Source organism: Heterostelium album (genome assembly GCF_000004825.1).
Source record: "Heterostelium album PN500 unplaced genomic scaffold PPL_scaffold12, whole genome shotgun sequence".
NCBI classification, from domain to species: domain Eukaryota; phylum Evosea; class Eumycetozoa; order Acytosteliales; family Acytosteliaceae; genus Heterostelium; species Heterostelium album.
Window position 1 is genome coordinate 907,261 of NW_008805074.1, and position 26,194 is coordinate 933,454.

General features: G+C 30.8%; 11 protein-coding genes and 1 non-coding gene across 12 annotated transcripts; 7 read left to right on the forward strand and 5 right to left on the reverse strand.

Moving 5' to 3' along the window:
• Positions 1-2,127: 2,127 nt before the first annotated feature.
• Positions 2,128-2,448, forward strand: PPL_10315 (uncharacterized protein; the record flags this gene model as incomplete). The annotated part of the gene is made up of 2 exons (XM_020581094.1): positions 2,128-2,222; positions 2,319-2,448. The coding sequence occupies 2 exons, from the start codon at positions 2,128-2,130 to the stop codon at positions 2,446-2,448; spliced, it is 225 nt and encodes a 74-aa protein (XP_020428679.1).
• Positions 2,129-2,218, reverse strand: PPL_10316. The gene is given in 2 exon segments: positions 2,129-2,165; positions 2,181-2,218. It is a non-coding gene; the product is annotated as a tRNA-Ile (tRNA).
• Positions 2,449-2,634: 186 nt separating the features above from the next.
• On the forward strand, positions 2,635-5,941 carry PPL_10317 (uncharacterized protein; the record flags this gene model as incomplete). The annotated part of the gene is made up of 5 exons (XM_020581095.1): positions 2,635-2,677; positions 2,929-3,012; positions 3,097-4,506; positions 4,572-4,742; positions 4,920-5,941. 5 exons carry the CDS (start codon positions 2,635-2,637, stop codon positions 5,939-5,941), a joined length of 2,730 nt encoding a protein of 909 aa, XP_020428680.1.
• A 330-nt stretch (positions 5,942-6,271) lies between these two features.
• Positions 6,272-7,804, forward strand: PPL_10318 (uncharacterized protein; the record flags this gene model as incomplete). The annotated part of the gene is made up of 1 exon (XM_020581096.1): positions 6,272-7,804. The coding sequence occupies one exon, from the start codon at positions 6,272-6,274 to the stop codon at positions 7,802-7,804; it is 1,533 nt and encodes a 510-aa protein (XP_020428681.1).
• A 1,093-nt stretch (positions 7,805-8,897) lies between these two features.
• Positions 8,898-9,891, forward strand: alrE (aldo/keto reductase; the record flags this gene model as incomplete). Its single annotated transcript, XM_020581097.1, has 2 exons — positions 8,898-9,018; positions 9,080-9,891. 2 exons carry the CDS (start codon positions 8,898-8,900, stop codon positions 9,889-9,891), a joined length of 933 nt encoding a protein of 310 aa, XP_020428682.1.
• Positions 9,892-9,993: 102 nt separating this feature from the next.
• Positions 9,994-11,211, reverse strand: prp18 (pre-mRNA-splicing factor 18 family protein; the record flags this gene model as incomplete). The annotated part of the gene is made up of 3 exons (XM_020581098.1): positions 9,994-10,749; positions 10,833-10,970; positions 11,059-11,211. The coding sequence occupies 3 exons, from the start codon at positions 11,209-11,211 to the stop codon at positions 9,994-9,996; spliced, it is 1,047 nt and encodes a 348-aa protein (XP_020428683.1).
• A 325-nt stretch (positions 11,212-11,536) lies between these two features.
• nutf2 (nuclear transport factor 2 family protein) lies at positions 11,537-12,291 on the reverse strand (the record flags this gene model as incomplete). The annotated part of the gene is made up of 4 exons (XM_020581099.1): positions 11,537-11,641; positions 11,745-11,840; positions 11,947-12,018; positions 12,205-12,291. The coding sequence occupies 4 exons, from the start codon at positions 12,289-12,291 to the stop codon at positions 11,537-11,539; spliced, it is 360 nt and encodes a 119-aa protein (XP_020428684.1).
• A 530-nt stretch (positions 12,292-12,821) lies between these two features.
• On the forward strand, positions 12,822-15,067 carry PPL_10322 (DNA polymerase III; the record flags this gene model as incomplete). Its single annotated transcript, XM_020581100.1, has 2 exons — positions 12,822-14,179; positions 14,248-15,067. The coding sequence occupies 2 exons, from the start codon at positions 12,822-12,824 to the stop codon at positions 15,065-15,067; spliced, it is 2,178 nt and encodes a 725-aa protein (XP_020428685.1).
• A 521-nt stretch (positions 15,068-15,588) lies between these two features.
• On the forward strand, positions 15,589-18,046 carry PPL_10323 (uncharacterized protein; the record flags this gene model as incomplete). Its single annotated transcript, XM_020581101.1, has 5 exons — positions 15,589-16,299; positions 16,459-16,689; positions 17,127-17,235; positions 17,522-17,708; positions 18,028-18,046. 5 exons carry the CDS (start codon positions 15,589-15,591, stop codon positions 18,044-18,046), a joined length of 1,257 nt encoding a protein of 418 aa, XP_020428686.1.
• A 982-nt stretch (positions 18,047-19,028) lies between these two features.
• On the forward strand, positions 19,029-21,438 carry PPL_10324 (uncharacterized protein; the record flags this gene model as incomplete). Its single annotated transcript, XM_020581102.1, has 7 exons — positions 19,029-19,467; positions 19,539-19,687; positions 19,754-20,380; positions 20,454-20,534; positions 20,603-20,870; positions 20,964-21,388; positions 21,415-21,438. The coding sequence occupies 7 exons, from the start codon at positions 19,029-19,031 to the stop codon at positions 21,436-21,438; spliced, it is 2,013 nt and encodes a 670-aa protein (XP_020428687.1).
• A 96-nt stretch (positions 21,439-21,534) lies between these two features.
• PPL_10325 (uncharacterized protein) lies at positions 21,535-21,828 on the reverse strand (the record flags this gene model as incomplete). The annotated part of the gene is made up of 1 exon (XM_020581103.1): positions 21,535-21,828. One exon carries the CDS (start codon positions 21,826-21,828, stop codon positions 21,535-21,537), a length of 294 nt encoding a protein of 97 aa, XP_020428688.1.
• A 319-nt stretch (positions 21,829-22,147) lies between these two features.
• On the reverse strand, positions 22,148-25,770 carry wbp1 (dolichyl-diphosphooligosaccharide--protein glycosyltransferase 48 kDa subunit; the record flags this gene model as incomplete). Its single annotated transcript, XM_020581104.1, has 5 exons — positions 22,148-23,637; positions 24,137-24,440; positions 24,527-25,146; positions 25,244-25,351; positions 25,617-25,770. The coding sequence occupies 5 exons, from the start codon at positions 25,768-25,770 to the stop codon at positions 22,148-22,150; spliced, it is 2,676 nt and encodes an 891-aa protein (XP_020428689.1).
• Positions 25,771-26,194: the final 424 nt, after the last annotated feature.

A 26,194-nucleotide genomic window follows, 5' to 3' on the forward strand; every position in this document is an offset into this window, starting at 1 on the left:
TGCTGATCATTACAGTTTGGAAATTTTTAATAAAAAATGTGCTAAATTTTTTTCAATTATAGTGGTTGTGGCTGTTTTTCACAATATTCTACATTTAAAATCATATAAAGATAAAAGTTATTATCTGTATACATTAAAGATCAAATAAAGTTAAAACTTAAATCTTTACAATATTTATTAACTTTGTTTTTAATGTATTTAAATACACCGTGTATACATATTATTTGTATATTATTCGTCCATTCTAAAATATAAATGGATATGTTAACATATTCAAAACAAACATTTTATTTCTTTTTTTGGACAATATATTAGATTAATGTATTTTCCAATTTTATTCCTATTTTGGATAGATGCTGTGGCACAATGAAATATACACCATTATCTAGATATTCATCCAGATATAGATAAATTGAGAACTGCAATAGAATAGAAAAAATAAGAAATCAAATTCTGAAAATCACAAAACAAGTAAAATTGATCTATATTAATTTTCAACACGCTGAATACTCTATTACTATAAGGAGTTTAAATATTGTATCTCATACAACTTGAAAAAATATAGATTTTTCGATTTATTAATCTTATACTTAATTAGGTTTTAATATGTAAATTAATATCAATGGATATGTCATATGTTGTCTCACTGTGATAATGTATTAAAGTTAAATAAAGAATAAAGAATGAATTATAATATTTAATATCTTTTGTACTTTACAAAATTTTAGTTTAAAAATGAGTATATAATAAGTTATAATATTTATCTTTATTTAAAGTTGAATTAAAGTAAAATTTGAATAACTTTTTTAAGTATTGATATGTAGCTCATATATAAAGAATGACTTTCCCTTAATTAATTAGCAAACTTACGTATTTAATTTGGTATTAATTTAATAAAATTGTCTTTTGATTGCGTAATATTTAACAAAGAATAACATAATAAACAGTATTAAATACCTCAGTGAATGTACATACCTATATCTATTGTATGCCTGCCTAGAGTATCATAATTAAAACGTATTGATAAATCGGTAATTGATAAAAAAACATATATTAAGAATTGGAACGATGAGCAAATTTTTTTTTTTTTTTAAAATTATTTTAATAAATAGGTAGATGATCAGTCTATTTATTTATTAATTATCAACTCAAATAATTTAACGTCTATTCAGAGTTAGTGTAAGAACTTCTTTTTATGTTTATTAAATATAAATTGATCATACCTATTCAGAGTTAGTGTAAGAACTTGAATGGTACAATTGATCGAATTGAACAGTCGTTGAGTTTTTAAAAATGAAAGTGGTAATATCGTTACATTATCCTTGTACTACCATTACTGATAGTCAAGGTGTAGAGCTTGATATTACCCTACAGTTCGTGTTTTTTATTTATTTATTGTTGGAGCAGTTCAGCCACAGGCCGGCTGAGATGGCCATCATTTTGAGAAAGGGATGATGTTCCCATTGATTTGGTTTGGCAGACTGAGTATTTAAGCCACTTAGAATTCTAAGCGGGTACGTGTGTAAACCACTCGGTGTTCACCTATGATAAGCCTGCTAGTTACTGTCGGTGTCAACTTCATGGGGTCCAAGATAGTATTGAATACTAGATTATTTTTTTTTTTTTTTTTTTTTTTTTTGCAAAAAAGATTTGTTGACTCATGATCAGTCAACAAATTGCAGGTATTGATATTAACCTGCTAGTTCGTGTTTTATGTTATATTTACATTCTCACATAGGCCGTGAGAAATATAGCCAATAAAATGTTATTATTATTATTATTATTATTATTTTAATTATTATTATTATTATTATTATTGTTATAAATTATTAATTAATAAGTTGAGTAGTATTAGGATAGAATAGATCTAACAGTAGTTGCGTGTTGATGAACAACAGTATAAAGTGGTGGCACTTAGTTGGAAGGATTAAGATTCCAATCAGATTTAAATTTACGCGTTAATGCAGAGCAATCGACAGTGACTCCTTGGGAGATTGAATTAGCGATCGTGAAGTTAAGCTTGTGGTAATTGGCAGAATACTATATTAGTACGTGGCGCGCTCAAAAGCTAAAAAAAAAAAAAAAAATCTGAAAATCGCATGCGGACTAAATTCTTTTTAAAATGATATGGAGAAGGAGAGGATCGAACTCTCGACCTTAGCATTGCTATGTATACTGTTATATAAGTACTACACTCTACCGACTGAGTTACGTCTCCACTTGTTATTTTTGATGTTGAATTCAATTTTTACCGTATCCCATCGGTGTCGACTATTTCACAAACTAAGAATGTCATAATCTTGTCCTGATCAATAAAGTCAAGAATCCAATTTTCAAATTGGAGCATATGCCAAATATGTCAACGATCAAAGATCTTCTGTAAATAATAACGAAATCATGAATTTTCAACAATTTCAAAATGAAAATTTAATTTCTATTACATTCTAGAATTTTTGTTATTATTTGTTATTTTTTATCTTTTTATTAATTTTAGGTAATCAACTTTCTTTTTACAAAAAGATTAACTGGGTTGTTAAATTCGACCAGACAATTTAAAAAAAAAAAATGAATAGATTATTCGAATTTTTTTAATAGCGTGTCGCGTGGGTGTTTTTGGGTACCATGATTTAAATGATGGAAAAAAAATCACATCAAGCTTGGAAAAAAAAATATCCATGTATAATAAGATCTTTCAATAAAACGTAAGTGTCAAAAAAGAAATTGATAACAGTTTTTTGGTAACCAAACAATTTTTAATTTTCTTTTTTTTTTTTTTCATATCAATCGTTTTCATCAAACAAATAAATACAAAAATGGAGAAATATAAATATTTAATATTTTTATTATTTTTTAATTTTTTTAAAGTAAATAATGGTATGAAAATTGTTTAAATTATTAAATTAATATATTAATAAATTATTATTATAGCTGTTACAGTTACAGGTTTTAGTAGTTGGACTGCTTTGACAAATTCTATCATGGTTATTATCAATGTGTCTCCAGTAAACACTGGTTTTTAAACATACTTTGTAAATGGAACCAAAGTCACTAGCGGTCTTTCTGGTTCATGTGACTCTGTAAATAATTGTCTAATAGGTGGACTCACACCTGGTGAAACCTATATCTTGGGTGCATGTGCTGAACCTACATACCAAAGTTCTTGTACCATTCAAAAATCAACTCCTCCAATAACTCTTTATCAGAATATTATATATAATACCAAGAATCTCTTTGATATTACTTCAACCGGCATGACATTATCATGGACCTATTTATATGGTATTCCTGCACCTGCACCAACTTTTACAATACAAGCTAATACAACCAATTTGTCAGTTAAACAATCACCAACCACCTACACAATCACCAATTTACTACCATCTACAGTCTATAAAATTAATCTCATTATGTACAATGATGATGATACTGTTCCAACTTCCTGGATCGTTGAAACCTATGCTGCCTCGTCAACCGATAATATCAATTCACAGCTATCAGCAAGAACAACCAAATCACAAACTATTTTCTCAGAGTTGATAGGTGGTATCGTTGGTGACTCTACTTATTACACTGTTTCAGATTTGACATTAAATCCTGTACCAGGTTGTGATAATACAGTTAATCAACAATGTACAATTACTGGACTTTTACCAAACACCACCTACTCTTATAATATTAAAGCAGTCAAAGGTACTGAAACATTTCAGAAACAATACGACTATACAACATATCCAGCAATTATCACACCAACTTTGGATTTATTAAATAAATCTTTAGAGAGTCTCTCTGTTGAATATGAAACACTCTATGGAGTTCCAGATCAAACAGTGTATACAGTTCAAGTAAATGGTGATAATGTGGTAGGATGTGTAGCAACAAAAAACAATAGATGTGATATCCCAAATTTAACAATGAGTCATACTTATCTAGTTAAAGTTATTGCAGAGAATGATGGGGATTCACTTTTCCAAGAGAAATCCTTCACCACTTTATCAATCTATTATATCGATATGTCGCTTTCCAATAGAACAACTAAATCACTGAATGTATCCTTTTCAACTAGCAATGGTCCAAGCAATTCATTATTCACAGTGGTTTTAGACGGAGCTAATGTAACTTCTTGTACAAATATCCTAGCTGGTAGTTGTTTAATTCAAAATTTGAATTCTCAAACAACCTACGAGGTTCAAGTCATTTCAAATATAGTGGATAGTTTTGTACAAGTTATTAAAAACTATACAACATTGGAATCAGTCTCTTCACCAACTATTCAAGTTAAACAATTATCAAACCAAAAATTGGATATACAATATTCTTCACAATTTGGATATGGACCATCAATTTATCAAGTCACTGTAAATGGAACAGTACTCTCTCAATGTATTTCGGAATCTGATCAATGTCAATATCCTTATAGTTTTGATCAAACCATTTATGATATTATAGTTAAAGTAACCAATGATGGTACTGAAAAATCATCTACATTATTATTTAAAATATTTAATAGTAAGTTAAAATAATCTAATTTATTTATTATTATTATTAATCATTTTTTCTAAACTCTTATATAGTACCAACCCCAGTTAATATAAATAGTACTTCTTTATTATCTTCAATTTCAATTGTTTGGAATGAAAGCCAAGAAGGATTCCCAAATTCAACAACCTATTCTGCTTCTCTTGCCAATAGTAATGGTGATTTTTATTTTGTTTTCTGTGATAATGTTACTACTTTATTAAAGTGTAACTTTACAATGCTCACACCAAATACAAATTATTCAATAAGAGTATCAGTTTATAATTCATTTTTCGATCCAATCAATACAACTATTCAAGCATCAACTTTAATTGGTAAAGTAAAAAAAAAAACAATTATTTTAAACGTATATTTTATTAATTCAATTTTTTATTATTTTTTAGATACTATTAATTATTGTAAAATTGATTCAAAATTAGAGGATTGTAATGGAAATGGAAATTGTATAAATGGTCAATGTCAATGTAAAACTGGATGGACAGGTCAATTTTGTGAAACCAATAATCCCACAAACAATAATCCTGATATTACACCGAATCCAGGAAATCCAGGTATCATTGTAGTTGATAAGGGAATTGAATATAGTTTTGCAATCACTCAAATCTTGGAATCAGATGATATGAATAATATAGTTAAAACTCTAAATACATCAGCACTGAAATGGACTCTCCAAACAAACTCTGATAGAAATATTAGTAATTCAATCAATGGAATGGTTTTAGAGAAATCATGGCAATACACAACTGAAAACAACACCTATTTTAAATCAATCAACATTATATTCTATCAATATCTATCGATTCCATCGGTAACACAGAACGATTATTATCAATATGAATATTCAGGACAATCTTATGCAATCAAGTTGGGAGCTTTCAAATATACTTTTAATGTAACCGAATGGCAGTTTGCTTCGCAATTGAATACAATTCAACTAGAGAGTACAGTTACATCACCTAAAGGTGGATCATGTGATGACGGCGAGACAAAACTATCAACTACACAATCATCTGATAATCAAATGATAATCATAAGCGATAACAATGGTAATTCAGTATTTGGTAGATTGTCAAACAAAGTAATATTAGATGATATTCCTCGTTTAATAACACATAGAGCCTGGCAGAGCGAGGTTGGTAGTAAAGACACAATCACCATAGTTTCTATAATTCCATACTTTTCAGAAACTCTTTACTTTGATCCAGATTTTGAATCATTAATTTCAGTAGATGGACCTGCCGAGTGTTCTAGTGACAATAAATGGAAAATCATTGTAGGTGTGGTGGTTGGTGGATTCGCTTTTATTTCAATAATAGCAGCAACTGTTTATTTCATACATAGAAAAAGAAAGTTTTTAAAACAAACTAAAACAATGGAAAAGAAATTACAAAAATTAAAATCATAAAATAAGAATATAATTATTTTTTTAATTAATTAAAAAAAAATTGGTGATTTAGATAAATATTTGTGTTTTGATAAAATTTGTAGAACAAATTTTTGGTTCTTGTTTTTTGGAATTTATTAAAGGTTGTAAAAATGATGACGAAATAATATGATTTTGGGGAAAAAAAAGATATTTTAATATTTTTCTTTAATAAAACCGAGGGTTCGTTAATGGAAGAAAATCTTTTGCAGATAGAAGGATTCTTTAAAATGTTTAAGATATATCATGATTAAATATAATTTAGTTTAGTTTGTTTATTTATAATTATTTTTTTATACACATAGATATAAAATGAAATTTATATATTTAATTTATATATTATTTGTTGTTTTTGGAATTTGTAAATCATCACAACTATATGTTGACTCTGGTATTAAAGCTAATACAATGCCTTGTGGTGATACACCTCAAAATGCATGTTTAGATATCGTTACTGCCCTCTCTGTATATACAAATGCCAATTCAACTGATGCTCTGACTTTACTTTTGGCTAGTGGTACTTATAGCGGTGTCAATAATACAGATATATCTTTGGTGAATATAACATTGACAATCACAAGTGCCAACACCAATAGTATCGCTACTATCGATATGAAAGGAGAGGCTGGATTCATTATTATTGGCGATACAGTAAATGCAACCAATGTCAATTTGACCGTCAGTTATCTGTCCCTTGCCAACGGTCTGGGAGGTGTTGTTAACATCAATGTAACCAATGTAAATGTTAATGTAGTCCTGGATAACGTTGCTGCCACCAATAATCACAACTATAACGGTGGTGTTTTCAATGTGTTAACTGGTGGAGACGCTCGTTTCTCTGTTAGTGTTGCTATTTCCAATTCCGTGCTAAACAATAACACTGCTACCAATTCCGGTGCCGTCTACTACACCCAATCCTATGGTTCTCTGACAGTCACCAACAGTGTTATGAATAATAATATCGCTCTTTCTACTGGTATCCTCTACTTGATTTTCTCTGACATTTCCATCAACAATCTAACAATGTCTGGAAACAAGGCCAACTCAACTCTGTTTGCTCTTGCCAACGCATTGGATACAGCCAATATCAATTCACTGACCTATACCAATAACAAACTTTCTTCAAATGGAGGTTCCCATATCAAAGTACTCGATACTGATATCGTTATTACCAACTCGGTGTTTAGTGATAACAACGGTGGTTCCGTCATTCAGCTAAAGCTTTCAGACATTAACGATGATACCTTGACTATCAACAATTGTAGTTTCACTCAAAATTCCAGTCCAACTATTGGTGTACTCTACTTGGATAACAATGCCAATTTAAATATGACCAACTCTGTCTTTACAAATAACTTTGCCAATGGATCTGGTGGTTCGATCTATGAAAAACTTGCAAACTTTGCTCGTGTTACCAACACAATATTCAATAACAGTAACATTGGTATTGGTGAATTCGGTAGTACAGTTTATAGCTATTACACTGACGATATATACACCAACGTTACTTTCATAACCAAATCAACAGTTAGCACACCATTCTATTGCCATCGTTCGAGAATGACTTTTAATAATATCACTACCAACTCGAAATCCTTGCTGTCGTGTGCCAATGAAGAGCTTTGTATCATCAGTGGTAACGAGGATATTAAATGTTCAGGTAAAGATTCACCCTCATCAGAGGCTAGCAGTGAGAATGAACCAAAAAAGAAAGATGGATTAACCAATGGTCAAATAGCTGGAATCGTCATTGGTGTTATTTTAGGTGTTGCTTTTGTTATACTGATTATTTACATTCTTTACAAGAGACATCACAATCGTCACAAGTATACAAGTTATCATTAAAAAAATCATTTAAAATAAATAAATCGTTATCAAATATCGTAAAAAAAAAGGTTATTTATATTTTTTGTTTGTTGAATTAAATTGACATACCGGTAGATATAGTTACCTCTCATGATAGCACTATAGAAGTAATAGCAATAACTATAACTAAAACAAATATGTATGATATATCGAGTTAATCAGAGTGCACAGAAAAATAAACTTTGAATATAAATAAATATTTGTATGTTAATTGATCGATTAAACTAATGAACAAATTAAAAAAATGGTAAATGAATATGCGAAATTAAAATTAATCCTACAAATAGTGTAAATAATAAAATTATATATTTTTATCTTTTATTTTGATGTTTGGTGTTGAGGTGTACCTTTGATACTCTGAATAAACTGCAATACAGAGCAAATACATCTATGAGAAATATATAGGATTTACCAAATATAATTCTGATCTCATAGCCTCTAGATAAATTAGATTAATCAAAGAATGCCATTTCCACTTGGGTTGGCAGAAAGAGATTAAGCTTTCTAGAACAGATACTACACTTGATCAAAGCAATTTAATGCAATTTGAAGAAGTGATTTTAAACTCTCTATCTGCACTTTTATTTAAATCGAAATTCTATTACAACTGATTATGGATATCTTTATTCTATACTTTTCATCTATTCAAACAATGATTTATTTGTAATCATTCGATTATTATTTTTAAAATGTCTTCAATCAAAAAAAAAAATCTTGAATTCCAATATATTTGGATTTATTTTTTTTATTTAATTTTACACTTTTTTATTAATTTACAAATTTTTTTTTAATAATTTTAATTTATTGTTGATTACCTATAATTTTATAAATTTTAAACCTATAAAAATAAAGATAGATTTAATATTTATTTATTTTAAAAATTAATCTAAAATTTTAATTGATTGGTTTAATTTTTAAATAGTTTATTGTTTTCACCCATTCCCATTAAATTACACCCCACATTTAATTTGATTTGATATCCTATTATGAAATGGTTAAAACATGACTCAATAACAATCTTTTATAGATAACTATATAATTTATTACTTCAATTATTTGTTTATTTATATAAATGGAATATAGAACTTTAGGAAAAACAGGTTTAAAAGTATCTCTTTTAAGTTATGGTGGATCACCTCTTGGAGGAATCTATGGTCATAATGATGAGAAAAAGGCAATAGAATCTGTGCATTGTAAATATTATGAAATGTTCTAAAATTAAAAGAAACATTTTAATTAATATTATTTTTATAGATGCTATTAAAAATGGTATCAATTTCATTGATACATCACCATATTATGGCAAAACATTATCGGAATCTGTTCTGGGTAGGGCTTTGGCAGGTATTCCAAGAGATAAGTTTATTATGGGAACAAAAGTGGGTCGTTACGATACGAACGATTTCAACTTTTCCTATGATAGAATCATTGAATCTGTAAAAGAGAGTCTCGATCGTTTGAATCTAGAGTATCTAGATATCGTTCAGTGTCACGACATTGAATTTGGTGACCTTCACCAAGTCATCAATGAATCTATTCCAGCACTACTAAAGTTGAAATCCGATGGTCTAGTTCGACATATCGGAGTTACTGGATATCCGCTGAAAGCATTGAAAACAGTGGCCGAGTCTCATCCTTCGTTGGATGTTGTTTTGTCCTACTGCCACTTTTGTCTCAACGACTCATCGCTCGACGATATCATTCCAACGCTTAAATCTCAAAACATCGGCATTATCAATGCTTCGTTCTTGAATATGGGTATGCTAACGGAGCGCGGTCCACCCGAATGGCATCCGGCACCAACACAACTACGTGAACTAGCAGCGAAAGCATCGCAACTATGCAAAAGTCGAGGATCAGACATCTCCAAGCTAGCTCTCCAATATACATTTTCACATCCAGACATTGCCACTAACCTCGTCGGAATGCCATGCATCGAGAACATCGATGACAATCTCAAAACAATGAGAGAACCAATCGATAAACAGCTACTCTCCGAAGTATTAGATATTTTCAAACCAATGAAAAACTATCAATGGAAATCCGGTAAACCTGAAAATAACTAACAAAAAAAAATAACAATTAACAAATAACCAAATGATCTATTTTGTTTCTATTTATTTCCAATAATAAAATATTATTTATATATCTCTGTTTTCTGTTTTTTTTTAACCAACACATTTAGATGGATTGTTTGGATATTTCGTTTGACAGAATGTCATTAATCTCTTGATTCCCTGAATGAATTTTCTTTGTGTTTCATCGTTCAACACATGTGCCACTTGACTGGAAGAGATCTTTTCTCTCGAGGAACGATCGTGAATACCAACCATCGTTACACCCATCGGCCACGGTGCGTTACCAATTGACATCTCCATATACTGACTGTTGGCTTTAGAGTATTCACGCTCCTTGCAAAACTCGACAATCTTGTAGATATGCTGCAGCAGATCGTCCGGCAGTGATTTCGATTTCAATTGAGCAAACAGTGGTTTAATATGTATGTTGCATTGTGCGTAGATCGCCTTTGCCTTGTTACCTTGTGGTGTTCGCACCTCTTCCTCTGGTCGTGCATCCAAATGCTCTTTCCACTCCTTCAGTAGCTTCCAAAGGAAGTAATAGATATTGCCATACTTTGATTTCTTTGATTCCTCTTTTAGTTCCTCTTCCGACTCCTCTGGTTCTTTACTCTTCTTTCGCTGTGAGTCGGCATCGCCACTGACACCACCAGACTTTTGCTCACTATTAATCTGCTTCAATAGATTCTGGAATTCATTATCACCCTGAGTATATTCAATAGGTTCATTCTCCTCCAACAATCTTAATCTTTCCGCTCTCATATAATCGGTTTCACCGAAATAAGTTATAGGTTGTCCTCTTTCTCTTAGTTTTCTAACAACTTGTTCTTTTGGTAAAAAGGGTATCTAAAGTCAAAAGGTTTGTTTGTTAGAATCAATATAATATTCAGAGTAGTATTCTTTTGTATACAATTGATATCAAAACTTACAGGTTCATTATTTACATTATTATTATTATCATCACTATTATTATTATTATTATTTTGATTTACATTATTATTGTTTTCTTCGTTTTTATCTGTATTATTAACTTTTAATTTCTCTTCTTTTTCTTTTTCTAATTTTAACTATTTAATCATTTAAATAAATTCAAGAATCATGATTAGTATAAATTAGATGATAAGATATTTAATGTTATAAATAAATAAAACATACTTTTTCTTCTTCTTTTTTCTTTAAATTCTCTTTTTCGATTTCACCTCTTGTTTTATATTTTTTTGTTTGAGAACCATTCTCACCAGATGACAATGCCAAAGATTGTGCTTCTTTTCTCTTTTTCTCTAATTGTTCTTTTAGTTTATTACTCATTATTATTATTACTATTGAAATGTCAGTTCATGATTGTACAACCAAACAAATTAATAATAACATTAACCAACAATATTCATATTATGAAAAATTCAAAAATAAAAAAAAAATAAAAAAATTTTAAAAAATAGAACTAAAAAAAATGATAATATGTAAAATGATGATGAAGACGCGATCGATAGATGGTCCAACCATCTTATGACAAATCAAATAATGAACCACATATGATTATGTTGTTGTTGTTGTTGTTGATGTAGATTGTATTTTCTGTTTTGTTTTTTTTTTTTTTTTACAAAGTATTTAAAGAATATTTTCTATGTATAATTTATTCGAGATTCAAACGAAGGAACTCATTCATCAAGTTGAAAGCTCCTGCATTGTTGACCAAGTGGAAAATATGTGTGAACTTCATTGGGTTACCACCATCAATCTATATGGATGTTATTAAGTAATTTCAATTGTAAAACACTCTTGTTAGTTGTTTGTGATCACCTGGATATGATATTCTCTGTCAATATTATAATAATACTCACTGAAAGATCACCAGTAGCCATAATCATAAGACCGTTTGAAGTTGGTTGATAATCGAGAGTATTTAATCTACGTTTTACATTTTGGAATGGTAATGACTAAATAATAAAGTTAAACAACATGTTATTAATAACTTTTCATTCACACTAAACACTTATATATATAAAGATTGATTCAATTCCATTTAATATAACTATAACATACACTAACATGATTGATAATATTATCTTTTCCTTGAATGGCTTTTCCTTCCCATGTCAATACTGATTGTGGAGTCTATATATTCGTAAAATAAGATGGTTTAGTATGAGTACGTTATTTTTAAAGGTTTTTCTCTATCTCTTTTGCTCTTCATTATGTCTGTCTGTCTCTCCTCTCTCTTTTTATTTTTGTGTTGCGACACTTCTTCTTGCTCGATGTCATTTGTTTTTCTTTTTTTTTCTTTTTCCTCTCTTTACTCACATATAATGGAGCCAAAGCTTTACGATCAGCATCAAAGGTATTGTAGTAGTGTTCAAGGAACTGACGTGAAATCTGATCTGCTGACATCTTTCTTTCTCTCTCTCTTTTCTTTTACGATAGATGATTGATTAATTTGTAACAAAACTATTTTGATGAAACCAAAAATAAAAAATTAAATAAAAAAAATTTAAAATGAAATTTTGAAAAAATATTATAAAAAATTAAAAATTTTTTTGTTTGTATGTTCACTTTGTATTTTTAAACAAATAATTGCATATGTATCATTTGAATTATTATTAGTCTTATTTCAATCCTTAAACTTTAGATTAAATTTCGAACGAAACCCAATAAAATAAAATTATTATAACTTTTGTGTTTTCATTTAGTTTTATTTTTATTTTTCATACCAATCCAATGTATATGACTTGAATTAATTCAATTTATATGTGCAAATATAATAATAAACTTATAAATGAGCATTTCCAAGTAAATTTTTATAAAATTGAAAAAAATAATTTGTTTGTCCAAATTTTGTTTGACAAAGGTTTTACCTAAACTTAAAGATACAAATGTGAAACCAGCATTCTAATTTGAATTGTTAATTACAAAATAAAAGAATGGATGATGATCTATTAGATTTTGCATCACAGATATTTGAACACCCAACATCTTCAAATGTAGCAAATGCAACCAACTTAAATGTCACTGATAAAAATCAAGTTTTACCACCACCAAACACATCATCATCAGTAACAGCAGCATCATCATCACCAAGTTATGTTTCACCTATGTTAGCACAACAGATAGTATCACAATCGATTAGTGTCAAAAGTGCAAGTGTGGGTGTCAGTAGTGGTATTAGTTTATCTCAACAGCAACAACAACCACAACAACAGCAACAAGATAATGATAGAGATATTAGTAGTAGTATAAATGTAGATGATATCGATGAAAATGAAAATGAAATTAGTCAAATATTATTAGATAGTTATGTACTTGACTATGGTGATGATGACGATTATGATGTGGAAATGGATGATCAAAGTAATAATAATAATAATAATAATAGTAGCAATAATAATATTTTAGATCTGAATATAAATAATAAACGTAGTAATTCAACAGCAACATCACCTTTAAATGATTCATCTTTAAAGAGATTAAGAAAGAGTACATCTTCAATCGATAATGCTACGACACCAATGAAATCAATACTATCATCTGTCAATACACAAGAAGATGAAAACAATACACAACAAGATAGTTTAAATCCTTTCGAGTATAATGCAACAACAACTGCGACAACAAATCAAAACACAGTATCTGAACCAAAGAGAAAGAATTTACCGACATGGATGAAAATGAAATCAAACAGTAACATTGGAAATATCGATAATACCAATGATATTATGACGAAACACTCTGCAAAATCAAAGAGTAAGAATGAACATCTAGATAGATTGAATGCTCTGGCTTCCTCTACGACGACAGCTGACGGTAATAGTGGTGCAGCAGCTGGGTGGTTACAATCGATGCGCGGATTCGATGAGTTGGAACAACCGGTTTTAAATGGCAGAGTTGTCTGCTTTGATTTGGAAACCTCTGGTTTCGGTCCGGATGACTCGATCATTGAGATTGGTGCGGTCGAGTTGATCAATGGATGTCGCACTGGCCTCACATTCCAGAGCTATGCCAAGCCGAAAACTCAGATACACCCGGCAGCCGAACAAATTCACCAACTCTCCAACTTTCTACTTCAGGATGCACCGCCAATCGAGTTTGTACTCTCCAGTTTCATGGACTTTGTAGGTGATTCCATTCTGGTGGCTCACAATCTTGCTTTCGACCGTCGTATGCTCATACAGGAACTCGTTAGGAGCAAAACACCATTCGATATCAATCACAAATGTTTCTGTACAATGCGTTACTTTAGAAAGATGTATAAAGATTCAAATTATAGTTTAGATTCAATTAGGTATGTTTTTATTTATATTATCAAAATGTTAACTTGACAACTCAACTTTAACATTTTATTAAAAACAGTCAACAGTTGAAAATCAATAAACTTTTATTGAGAAGAACACATGGTGCATTGGTAGACAGTGAAATATTGGCAATTGTATATAAACATTTACTTAGTTTACCATCAAACTATGCTGATTTGAAGATATTCAACAGATTAGATAAACTTCAAGGTTTAAATTCAACAACAAATACAAATAATACAAATTCAAATATAAATACAACTTCAGCAAATATAGCTGCTACACCTTCTAAAAATCAATCAGAAAACAATAGCAATAACAATAATAATAGTAATAGTAATAATAGTATTAATGATAGTCCACTTAAAATAGTTAATTCTTCACCATCTATAAAAACAACTTCAACCTCAACGACAATAACAACAACATCACCATCAAAAAATAATTTTAGTAATATCGATATTACAATGTATCATGGTAATAATGATGGATGTATATTGAATCATTTGGATCATTTGGTATTGACTACAAGAGATATTGATAGATGCACAGAGTTTTATTGTGATGTGCTTGGATTGAAAAAGGAGGTGTTTGGTGAAGGAAGAGTTTGTCTGAAATACGGCAAACAAAAGATCAACTTACATCACTATCAGAATGTATTCAAACCACACGCAGATATACCGACACCAGGTTCACTCGACCTTTGCTTCATATCAACAGTTCCACTCCGTGAAGTATTGAAACGTATGTTTGAAAAACAAATCGATATCGAAGAAGGACCAATCCCAAGAACCGGTGCCAACGGTAAAATACTTTCAATCTACATTAGAGATCCCGACCAAAATTTAATTGAAATTTCAGAATACATAAAAGAATAGTAATATTACCGACCCAAAATAATAAAGTGGTACTAATTTGTTGGTTAATATATATATTTCAATTTTTATTTAAATATTAGATTTATTTAAAGATATATTGAAATAACTTTATGATAAAACTAAACTTTTTTTTTTTTTTACTTTTAAACCCTTTATTTTTTTGATCAAAAATCAATCACCACATTACCCCCTCCACTAAATTTGGCTTTAATTAATCACCAACCAACCTTTTAAGAAATAAACAAATGTAGCTAGTTGTTAATCTAATTCTGATGATCTAACAATCAATCCTGTCTATCATTTTGATTTAATTTTAAACTCTTTTTTGTTGTTTTTGTTTTTTTAAATTGATCATCTTTCCAATCAAACACCTTTACCTACTTACTTAACTTATTAATCTAATCTAAACAAATTTATTTAATTTATATATATTTGAATATACATATCTTTTCCTATAAGTTTTGTAACAACAGATAAATAATTATTATTATTATTTTTGCATTCAAGAAAAAAAAACAAAAATGAATCCAAATAGAAGTGTATCACATAAAGAAGCTATGAGTAAATTAAAATTTAGAGAATATGATGAGCTAGTTGATGATCAAATGTTATTGTCTATTCCTCGTATTCCACCAACAGTTATTACTCACGGACTAATCGCAGTTAGTCATCCGATTACTTTTACGGTGCGTCCATCTCTGACACCCAATCATCATATTATTATCACCGATGGTGAAGAGGACCGACTTGTAGGTGTCTATGCCTACACTATTAGAGAGATGCGTGTTCTAAATGGCACGAGAATGGCACACTACGCATTCGATTGCAATGTTATGCCCGACCAGCGAAACAACGGACTGTCATTGTTGATCATTGACTACATGCTCTCCCAGCCCATGAAGAAAGAAGGTGCAATCGTGTATGCGTCGTCCCTAAAGACACGGGCCAACGTGGTCATTAGAAAGTCTGGAAACTTGGGTGCGCGACACTACTGCGACCTCTACCAACACGCGTGGCATTGTGATTTCCCTGTGAAACTCGACCATATTCCAAAGGATGTGGAGATCAAGATTTGGGAGGAGAAAGACGTCGATGTTATCAAGGCGCAGTGGGACGCCTACTATGGACCGTGGTCATTCACGCCGATCGATTTCAACGAGATACTTCGTTTCAATAGAAAATACTATATGACCACTTACAATGCGCAGCTACGAAGAAAGGGAACGAACCAAGTATCGACAGCATCGATCAGCATCTGGAATCAAGATTTAATATTCACTCTGATGACCTCGAAAGGCATAGAGAGTCATCGTCAGATATTCTCGTGTTACTCTACAGGCGAGGACGGTGACTATCTCTTTAAATACCTATTGCACTTTGTACACAACGAGCAGTTCAAACAAGGTGTGCGCTTCCTCTTCATTGGACTCTCAGAGTTGGATCCCATCAAGAAACATTTCCCACTGTTCAACTCTATACAATCATTGATATTCTCATTCCTTATCCTGACAAAGGATGAAGAGGATTGGGATAACTTAATGAAAGTAAAAGATATCAAACCGGTATACAATGATCCAAGAGATTATGGTGTATTAATGTTACATAGAGATTATACTGCTAACGCAAATCTTTAAAAAAGAAAAGAAAAAAAAACCAATCAATAACTAATATAATATATAACTTTACCACCATCATAATAATTAGATAATAATTTAAATAAATAGAAACTTGTACTTTACTTTATAATTATGATAATAACGCTTAATTATCATAAAAAAATAAATAAATAAAAAGATGTAAAATTTTTATTTTTAGAACATTCTTTATAATAATGTAAAATAATTGATGTTGTTTTTTGATGTTCATCATTGAGATTACTTTTTTTACAAAAAGGTAATGTATGATCAACGAACGAAGAATATTTTACATTCCAGTAATAAAATATTCTAAAGAAATAGTAGAAATTAAAATCATTCAATCACTATGATATTATTTTTAGCAAACAATAGTCGTTCAGACGATACTTGTTTTCTATCAGGAATCATTAATCTTTTTTTAGAAATTATCATATGTGATCCAAGGAGGTATTTTCTTTTTCATCAATTCGAAATTATTTATGCTCGCAGTGCAAAGGGCATATGCGAGTGAACATGAAAAATCCAAATCAGGTGAGAGACCCTTCATTTAAACTGTTTTTTTTTTTATTGTAAAATCTAAAACGGTTAAAAAAAAAGATCTTTAAATGATGAACTGTTTGTGGTCGTATGTTCGAACAAAAAGGATTTTTTGCTTCATTTGGTATTTGAATCATGTCAAAGAGAGAGGTGGTGTAGTCCTTACCAATAAAAACTAAGGAAACCTGTTTCACCAATCACAGAGATAAACATTAATGTTTACCAAATTCTTTTATTTTTCATACCTTCCTAAGGATTATTTTGTGAATATATTTAATAGGTAGATCATGTGCAACCATTGCTCAAAGCCTTGTATCTCGAGAATCAATCATCGAATCATTACCAATGTTCATGATTTTAATTACTAATAACTATCTATCAAGTAATAATATTAAAGAGATTGAAAGAAGAATTAAGAAAGATTTGAAAAATCTCTATCTATCAAGAAATAACTTAAAGGGGGGCAGGTGATTCTTTGATCAGCGCTCATTATTTTATTTTATTTAGTGAACTTTTAATTTGGTAATCTGTTAGTGTGTGTGTTGGTGTAAAAGTCATGATTGGTTACAAAGTCAATATCTATTGTATCCATCGATGAAAAAGGTTATCAAACAACAAAATATATCAGAGCACGAAATCTAGAAACTATGAAAAAAGTAAAACCAATGAGAATTGTTCACTTTGGATTGTGGAGATTCAATCATAGCGGTCGACAATTCCAATTTTAGAGCACACAATCAATCAATTTCCACTTTGTGTTGAGTGATCTATTAAAATTTTTAATAGATGTACTGTGGTTTTATAGAAACTTTATTTTCGCACACTTTGAAAATTAAAAAAAAAGAAAAGAAATTTTAGTTATTTAAAAGAAATTCATAAAATTGGTGAAAAACTAATAAAACACATTAGACAACTGACTGATGTTGGGGTGTAGGCATGTGAGTTGCAGCTACCAAAAAAAAAAAAACCATTGTATTTCATTATATCAATAGATGATTGGAGGGGTATGTATAGTCATGATCAATGATTTAACAAATCGTTACCTATAATTGTTGTACATGCAAATATTATTAATTACATAGTAGGTGTGTAATTCATTTTAGATCAGAATGTTATCGAATTCTTGATGTGCTGACCCACAAAGAGTCAAGCTGTCACCCAATATATCAAACAGATTTTAATCACCTTTCTTAAGTCAATTTATTTTGTTTTTAAAAAAAAATTGTTGTTACCATCATAGAGAATTCAACAACAACAACCACATACGATCAATCAGAGGGGTAGTTAGTGGTGATTGGGGATATAGAATGTGTGTGTGTTTGATTTTTCAGTTATTGCTTTGATGCAAAAAAATGAACAATACAATTACAAAACAAGATGAAATGAATGCAACAACAACTGGCAACACACACAGATCAGAATAGAATGGTGGTAAGTTGAATGATTGTGCTGCATTTACTGATTCAGTGATCAGCCAAGAGAGAATCACCATCTTCATCAGAAATTATAAATATTAAGGATCACAACAGGTTTGTTTTCAAATCATTTCTATATAATACATCTCCAAAGGTATAAAACTCTCCAACTATTGTGATAGTATAATATCTTTGTTTTTGTTGTACTATTACTACTACTACATAACATTATTTGTTGTATTATTTCTATTTGTATTATTACAAACACTATTACTATTACTATTACTACTTATTCTGACTATTCTTCACTGTCCGACAGAAGATACTATTTCTTTATAATAATAATCCAAAAACATATAAACAAAAAACAATATGAATATTCGATCAACTTTAATATTACTATGTATTTTTACTAGTGTTGTTTACTCTGGTCAACAATTCACTTGGTTAAATAACAACTTTAATTATTTCGATACTACCAATTGGAATCCCATTGGTAGTCCATCGTCAGCCGATGACATTTCCATTTCCAAAAACGACTCCTATGTAATAATTAATAATAGCTCCACTGTTACCAACTTCATTATGAACAGTCCAAAGAATGCCACTATGGTCTTTGTCCAACAAGCCTCCCTCAAGGCGCAATACGCTCAAGTCCAAGGTGGATCCACCCTGTTTGTTGAAACCAGCTCACAAACTACCCCTGCCCTCCAAGTTTCCGTCCAAACCAATTTGCTCTCCAACCTCTATTTTAAATCTGGATTTGTAAATGCTTCAAATCTTGGATTTGTAAATGCAACCGTTCAATTTGGTAAATATTAATAATATTAATTTAACTTATTATAATTGACTCATTACTAATTAGAAACTTTAAATTAAAAGGTAATGGTGTTCAAAAATTGGCAACTAATTTTGCCTCCCTCTATAATACAGCAATGACTCAAAACTCTGGTGCCAGTACTAACTTTGCTGCAGCTGCAAGATTTACATTATCATCTTTAACATCAAATAATGCTATTTTCAATTCAAATGTAAAATATTTATTTTATATTATTTTGTTTTAGCATATACTTACTTACCTTTTTTTATTATTTTAGAATGCTGGGGTTATTTCAACAATGCACTCTTCCAACCTTACATTTATAGGATCTACTTTTACAGCTAATAACTATTTCCTTCTCGAAACAGTAAAGATGGTTGTAAAACAATCGAATTTCTATATCACCAAGCTTAATTTAGTCCAAGATGCAAGTTTCTCTGCTGAAAACTCACTGATTTCCTTTGATCAGTATTTCACTACTATCAGTACCGCTCCAGTTAAATTAAAGAACTTTTGTATCCTCCAAAGCACTGCTGCCACCTCGCAAATGGTTGCCTCATACAACTCGATTCTCTACTTTGAGAACACCATTTTCGATATGAAGGGTCAGTTCATTCTAAGAGACAATGCTCAACTTATTTTTGCCGATTTGATTCTTCCCATCAGACCATTGACCATCAAGCTCTTTGGTAATGCCAAGATCAAGTATCAATCAACATGGTTTGGTGGTGGTCTATCATTCATGAAGCAAGCATCAAATTTAGATGTTACACCAGAAACAACAACAACCACTTCAACTCCAACACCAACACCAACTCCAACCTCAACACAATCTACTCAACCAAACACTCAAAGTAATATTACCGTACCAACCACCATTTCAACTTTAAGTTTTGAATTAAATGTAAGTAATATTTAAAAAAAAACAAACTATTGAATGTTCATTAAATATTCTAATCAAAACTTTATTTCAATAGGATAACTCTGTTCTTGAAGTAACAAACAATATTTTAAATAATATAAATATTATTAATAATGGTGAAGGTACCATTTTATTTGTAAGTATACTTAATTTTTTTATTTATTAAATAGTAAAAATACTAATTATTAATTTTTTTAAAAATAGAATAACAATGTTACTCTTTCAAATGTTACAATCGAAGGATCAGCTATTGCTTCAGGCTCATTGGAATTAAATAAGACTACTATCAATGGTAATGTTATTAACAGTGGCAACCTATTTGGAAGCGGTACTATCAATGGTGGTCTTACAAATACTGGTAACATTGGTTCGGCTTTCGATGTTAATCAAATCGTTATTCAAGGTGCATTCTCTTCCTCTTCCGCAAGTACCATTGGCATTTTAATTAATTCTCCAACTAGTTATTCTCAAAGTAAGTTATATAATTATAGATCTATTAATAATAATAATAATCATAAATAATAGATATTAAATTATAAATCTTTCTTTTTTTAAAAAATAAAAGTTAATATTACTGGTAGCTTCAATTTCCTTGGAACTGTAAATGTTAGAATCAATCAAGATGCTTTGATTCCAAATCAAGTCTACAAGATTATCAACTACCCAGGTCAATCATCGTATTCCTTTAACAATGTAACCGTTGTCTTTACCAACTCACCCTCCAGTACAACCGAGCCACTCTCATATAGTTTGATTAGCAACGCTGACAACTCATTGTCATTAAAGATAAACGAAAGAGAGACCACACAATCAAAGTCATCCAATAACAACAACTTGGCCATCATCCTAACGGTATCAGGTGCTGCTTTCCTTTCGATTTTGGTTGCCACTGCTTTCTTTATCTACAAGAAGAGATCATCAACACTCAACATCGACATCGACCAATCCAATCAACACAAAGTTGATAACATCGAAATGGTATCAGTTGAAGTTAATAACTAAACTATATAAAATAGCAACACTTTGCCTACCGAGCTTGAAAATAATAAATAGAGTCTATTTATAAATATCTTTTTTGATTATATAAAATACAATTTTTTAATCTTTATTTTTAATTTAATTGAATATACATATATTTACAACTTATCAATTCTGATTGGGATAACAGGTGTTAACCATGGTCTCAGTACATTTATTGCTTCCTGATCACTTAGATTGGCAACTATATCTTTAGATAAATGGTATTTCTCTCTGTATACAATGTGTTCTTTGTCCTTTCTAAACTCATTGTCTGAGAATGCATTTCTCAAATAACGAACTCTTTTTTCTAACCATTGTCTTGCATTTTCATCACTGATCTTGGAAACTGCCAAAGTAAATTCGATCCACTCTTCTGTGATTTCTTTTGTTGATTTAACTGTTAAAACCATTTCTATCTATCTGTATCTTGTTTTTCAACAATAAATCATTGTGAACAATAAAATAAAAAGATATGCTAAAAAAAGCTAGTTTGGTTGCGTGTTAGAGCCACAACTGATCAACCACACATTGAAACAAAAAAAACAAAAGAATTCTAAAATTTTTTCTCAATATTAATAAATAATAAAATATTTTTATTTTAAATTATGTTTATAATATCATTAAAACTATTGTCTTTGTTATTGTTTATTTTTATTTTCTTGATTTTTCTTACAATGTAATAACATGCAAGGCACATGTTAATTTTAAAATTAACCAATTACTTGATTATTAAAATACCAACATGACAGAACCTTCAAAACCATAACTCCATGTTGACCAACGAGCTTGTGGTGGAATTGAGTTGGTTTTCTTTTTAGTTTCATTAGTGTTGTTGTTGTCGCTGTTGTTGTTGTTGTTGTTGTTATTATTGTTGTTATCGTCGATGTTATTGGTTTCAACTTTGACGTATTGAGCATGAAGTGAATGATTGCCATCAAATAGATACTTTGGAATTTGGCAGAATGCAACTGTCTTGGATCTCTCTCCTGGTGGAATGCTTCCTTGGTTTATAATGTGTTTGATCATCAAACTCTCTACTTCCACAACATAGAGAGTGAGCTCGTTGGTTGATCCCCACTTGAGACGATCTGCTGTGATCATTGAATTGATCATATCTTCGTTTGGCACCAAGTGTTCGCAAAAAACATTGTGTGTGATCGATTTTATTTTCGGATACGAGAGGTCTTTGGTGTTGGCAATGAACGGAATTGGAACGGTTATATCGGTACGAATGGTGTCTGTTAGAACCTGGTTGGTGTCATTCACCAATCTAAAGTTGATCAGTACGCCTGTTTTGAAATTGAGCTTGTCCAGACTGTAGAGTTTGATACGCATTTCGACTATTCCACTTTCGTCAACACCGACAGACTGGTCTTCTAATCGGAGCATTGAAGGATTGGTAGGACGTGCCACTACCACCAAATAATTTGGGTGTACATCACCAGTGATATGGAGTTTAAAAGTAGCTACTGACCGATTAATAATGGAGGTCGGTGCTTGCACAATACTCAACGTCATTGGTAGACCAGAGCCTGGAAAAACCTTCCTCAAAGCGGCGCTGATGGCTTTGCTCTTCTTTGATTTACTCTTGGCTTGGTCCTTGGCACCTTGGACACGTTGCATTGGCACAGGTTTTCTATTAACTCTACGATCTACTTTCTTTGTTGGTGGGACTCTTGGTGTGGTAGTGGTGTTGCCCGGTGTGTTGATGGTGTTGGCTGGTGCTTCTAGTGGTGGTTCTGGTTGTTGTCCTGGAGTTGAGTTAAACTGAGGATCGGCATTAAAATCGGAGCCAACATTGAATCCAGAAAGAACATCGACAGCACCAAAGATAGGTTCTTGTAGATTCGACAAGATGGTGGGATCTGGTGCCACTGGAAGAGTCAGTCTTTGTTGGTAGCGCGACTGTATGAATTGCGAAGGTGGAGAAGTAGGAAAAGAGGGAGAAAGAGAGGACTTGTCGAGAGGACCAATGTCCTGTCTTATCTCAACGTTACGCAGCAATTCAAGTTGAGTGCTTGTCTCGTTAACCAATCTAGGTACAGAACGGTTCTCAACTATACCTTCAGCAGAGTTGTTGGGCACTTTGTAACCAATTTGAGTGATTTGTTGGTTGACATGATTCTGTTGATGTTCACACAGGTATCCCAGGGGTGATGTACGAATGTGGTTATCGTAGTACTTGGTGTTGTGTAACATGATGACTTGATTTCCTAAATCTATATAAATATATCTCTTGTATAAACAAGTTTTACTGAAATGATCAATATATTAATTTTTTTGATTTTAATTGTTTTTGTTCCAAAATTATTAATTAATTTGTGATGTTTAATTTGCGATAAAACTAATTTTTGGATTTTGGTGGGTTTCAAATCACTGCTGCAAAAATTTTGTACACTGGTTTAAGTGTTACCAAACACCGTTTTGAGAAATGCGAAAAATAAAAGAATGTGTTAAAAAGTAACAAATTTTGATGTTGATCAATGGTGATGATATGTTGGTGATTTTACATAAATTTGATATAATTAAAATTAAATGAAAAAAATGATTATTTATAATTCATATTTATTTATTTTTATATAATTTTTTTTTTTGGATGGACTATTTGTTTTCAAATGGGTTTTGATTATTATTTTTTTATATAACTTTCTTTTTTGTTTTAAAGAACTCTCTTTGGATCTTGATGTAATAAGAATACAATACTGAAAATAAAGACACCTACGAGCATTGAGAATGAGGCAGCATAATATGGGTATGCAGATGGGATGAAACGTTCATAAGAGTCGTGACGGAATGGACGGATTGGATGACGGATGATGCTCTCCAACTTGGAATAACCTGGTCTTCTGACGGTTGATTCAAAAGTGTAGACACCATAGACGTCTGGGAGCTTCAAATCGGCAGAGTAAACTCCATTTTTGTCTCCCTTGATGAAAGTTCTAATGTATGGATCCAACATGATGATTTCCAATTCCAATTGGTCTACGTATGGAACCCATTTACCACCAGTGAACTCTTCGACCTTAATTGAGTATGTCTTTGTTTTTAGATTATGTAAAAATTAGTATTTGTTTTTGTTTGTTTCTTTTTTTACAGGTAAATACATACAATATCATCCTTTACGGTGAATAAAGTTGGGTTGGTGTCGTTACCCTTTGAAATTTGAAGGTTGGAAGTACGGAGAATACCACGCTCTTGGAAAGTCCATGATACCAAGTTTTCGACAAACTTTTGGTTTCCAGATGGTTGGTTACCGTTGACCTTGGCGTTGAAGAAGTTGTCACTGAAGAGTTCGAGTGAACCAGAGAAGGTTACACGTGCGCTGTTACGTGCTTGCAACGAAGAGACCAAACCAACACGCTTACCAAGAAGCTTGGTGGAGGCACCGGTGGTGGCCTTACCAGAGTAGGCGGTGGAGGCACCAGTGAGCACGGCATAGTTCAACTCGTTCTGACGAATGGCGTGACCGATACCCTTGAAGAGTACTGGTGTCTTGTCGGCACCTTGCAAGATGATTGGTGAGTCCTTGATGAATTGATCGGCAACAATCAAATTGTGTTGGTTGTCAATCGATTTGTCAAAGTTGGTGTGATCGAATACGTTGGTCTTGTCATCTTCAATGTCCATTCCAACTTCACTGGCAACATCACGAATTGTATCGGAGACAACCGATGATCCTGCAATCAAAACATTATTTCCAGCATCAACAAAACTGATAATCTGATTTGCTGATAAATATAAATCTATAATGTTATGTTATATAAATAAAATGTATTAATGATGAGCGTGATTCTCTCTCTTTTTTTAAAACAATATTAATATTACCATCACTAGTTGGAGCAAACAAAATTAAATGGTCATAGTTGAAATCACCATATTTCTCCAAAGCTACCTTTTCTTCTGGTCTAACGAATTGTAATTTATATCCTCTATCTAATTTTATGGAAATAAAATCTATTAATAAAAACTACTAACTAATTGATTGTTAAAGCTTCAAACTAAATTCTATTCATTCTGTCAATCTATCAATCTTTGTGTATTTCTCCATTCAATATGTGTGTAATTGAGTTGGTGATATCTATATATTTATGTATTTGGACTATACTTTGAAATATTAAGATTGTTCAATTGGACAATTCGATTGATTGAATGACCACGCGAATCAGTTTGTTTGAGATTTATTTTAATTTCTAATTACCTGATAAAGATTTGAAAAAGATAGAGTGTGATTGTTGAATTGAGAGATCATCTAATACAACCAAAGTTCTCTTTCCACCAATATCGGCATTGGTTGATGCAGCAATCAAGGTTACCAAAACAATGACTGATAAAAATAGAGTGTTATATCTCATTTTCTGTATATTTCTCTATCTATTTAAAAGTTTAATGCAAAAAAAAAAAAAAAAAAAATTATTGATGATAGATGATGATTAATTTTAATTGAGGATTCTAGTCATGTCACTTCACCACCATCAAAAAAGCACTATTTTTTTTTTTTTTTGCTGTGAGTTTTTTTTTTGAGAGCCTTTTTAATTTTTTTTTTGAATGATGAACTTCCTTTGACCAAAAAGTCAATTCAAACTTTTTTTATTTTAAAATATTTTTATTTTTTTATTTATTTAATTACAAAAATTAAAAAAGATCTATTCTTTTTAGATTAAAACAGAGAAATGATTATTTGTAACTTTCAAAGTTGTTATTCATATATCTTATCTATTCACCAACTATAGTCAAAAGACATTTAATTTTTTTCTATGAAGAATAACAAATTTGGTG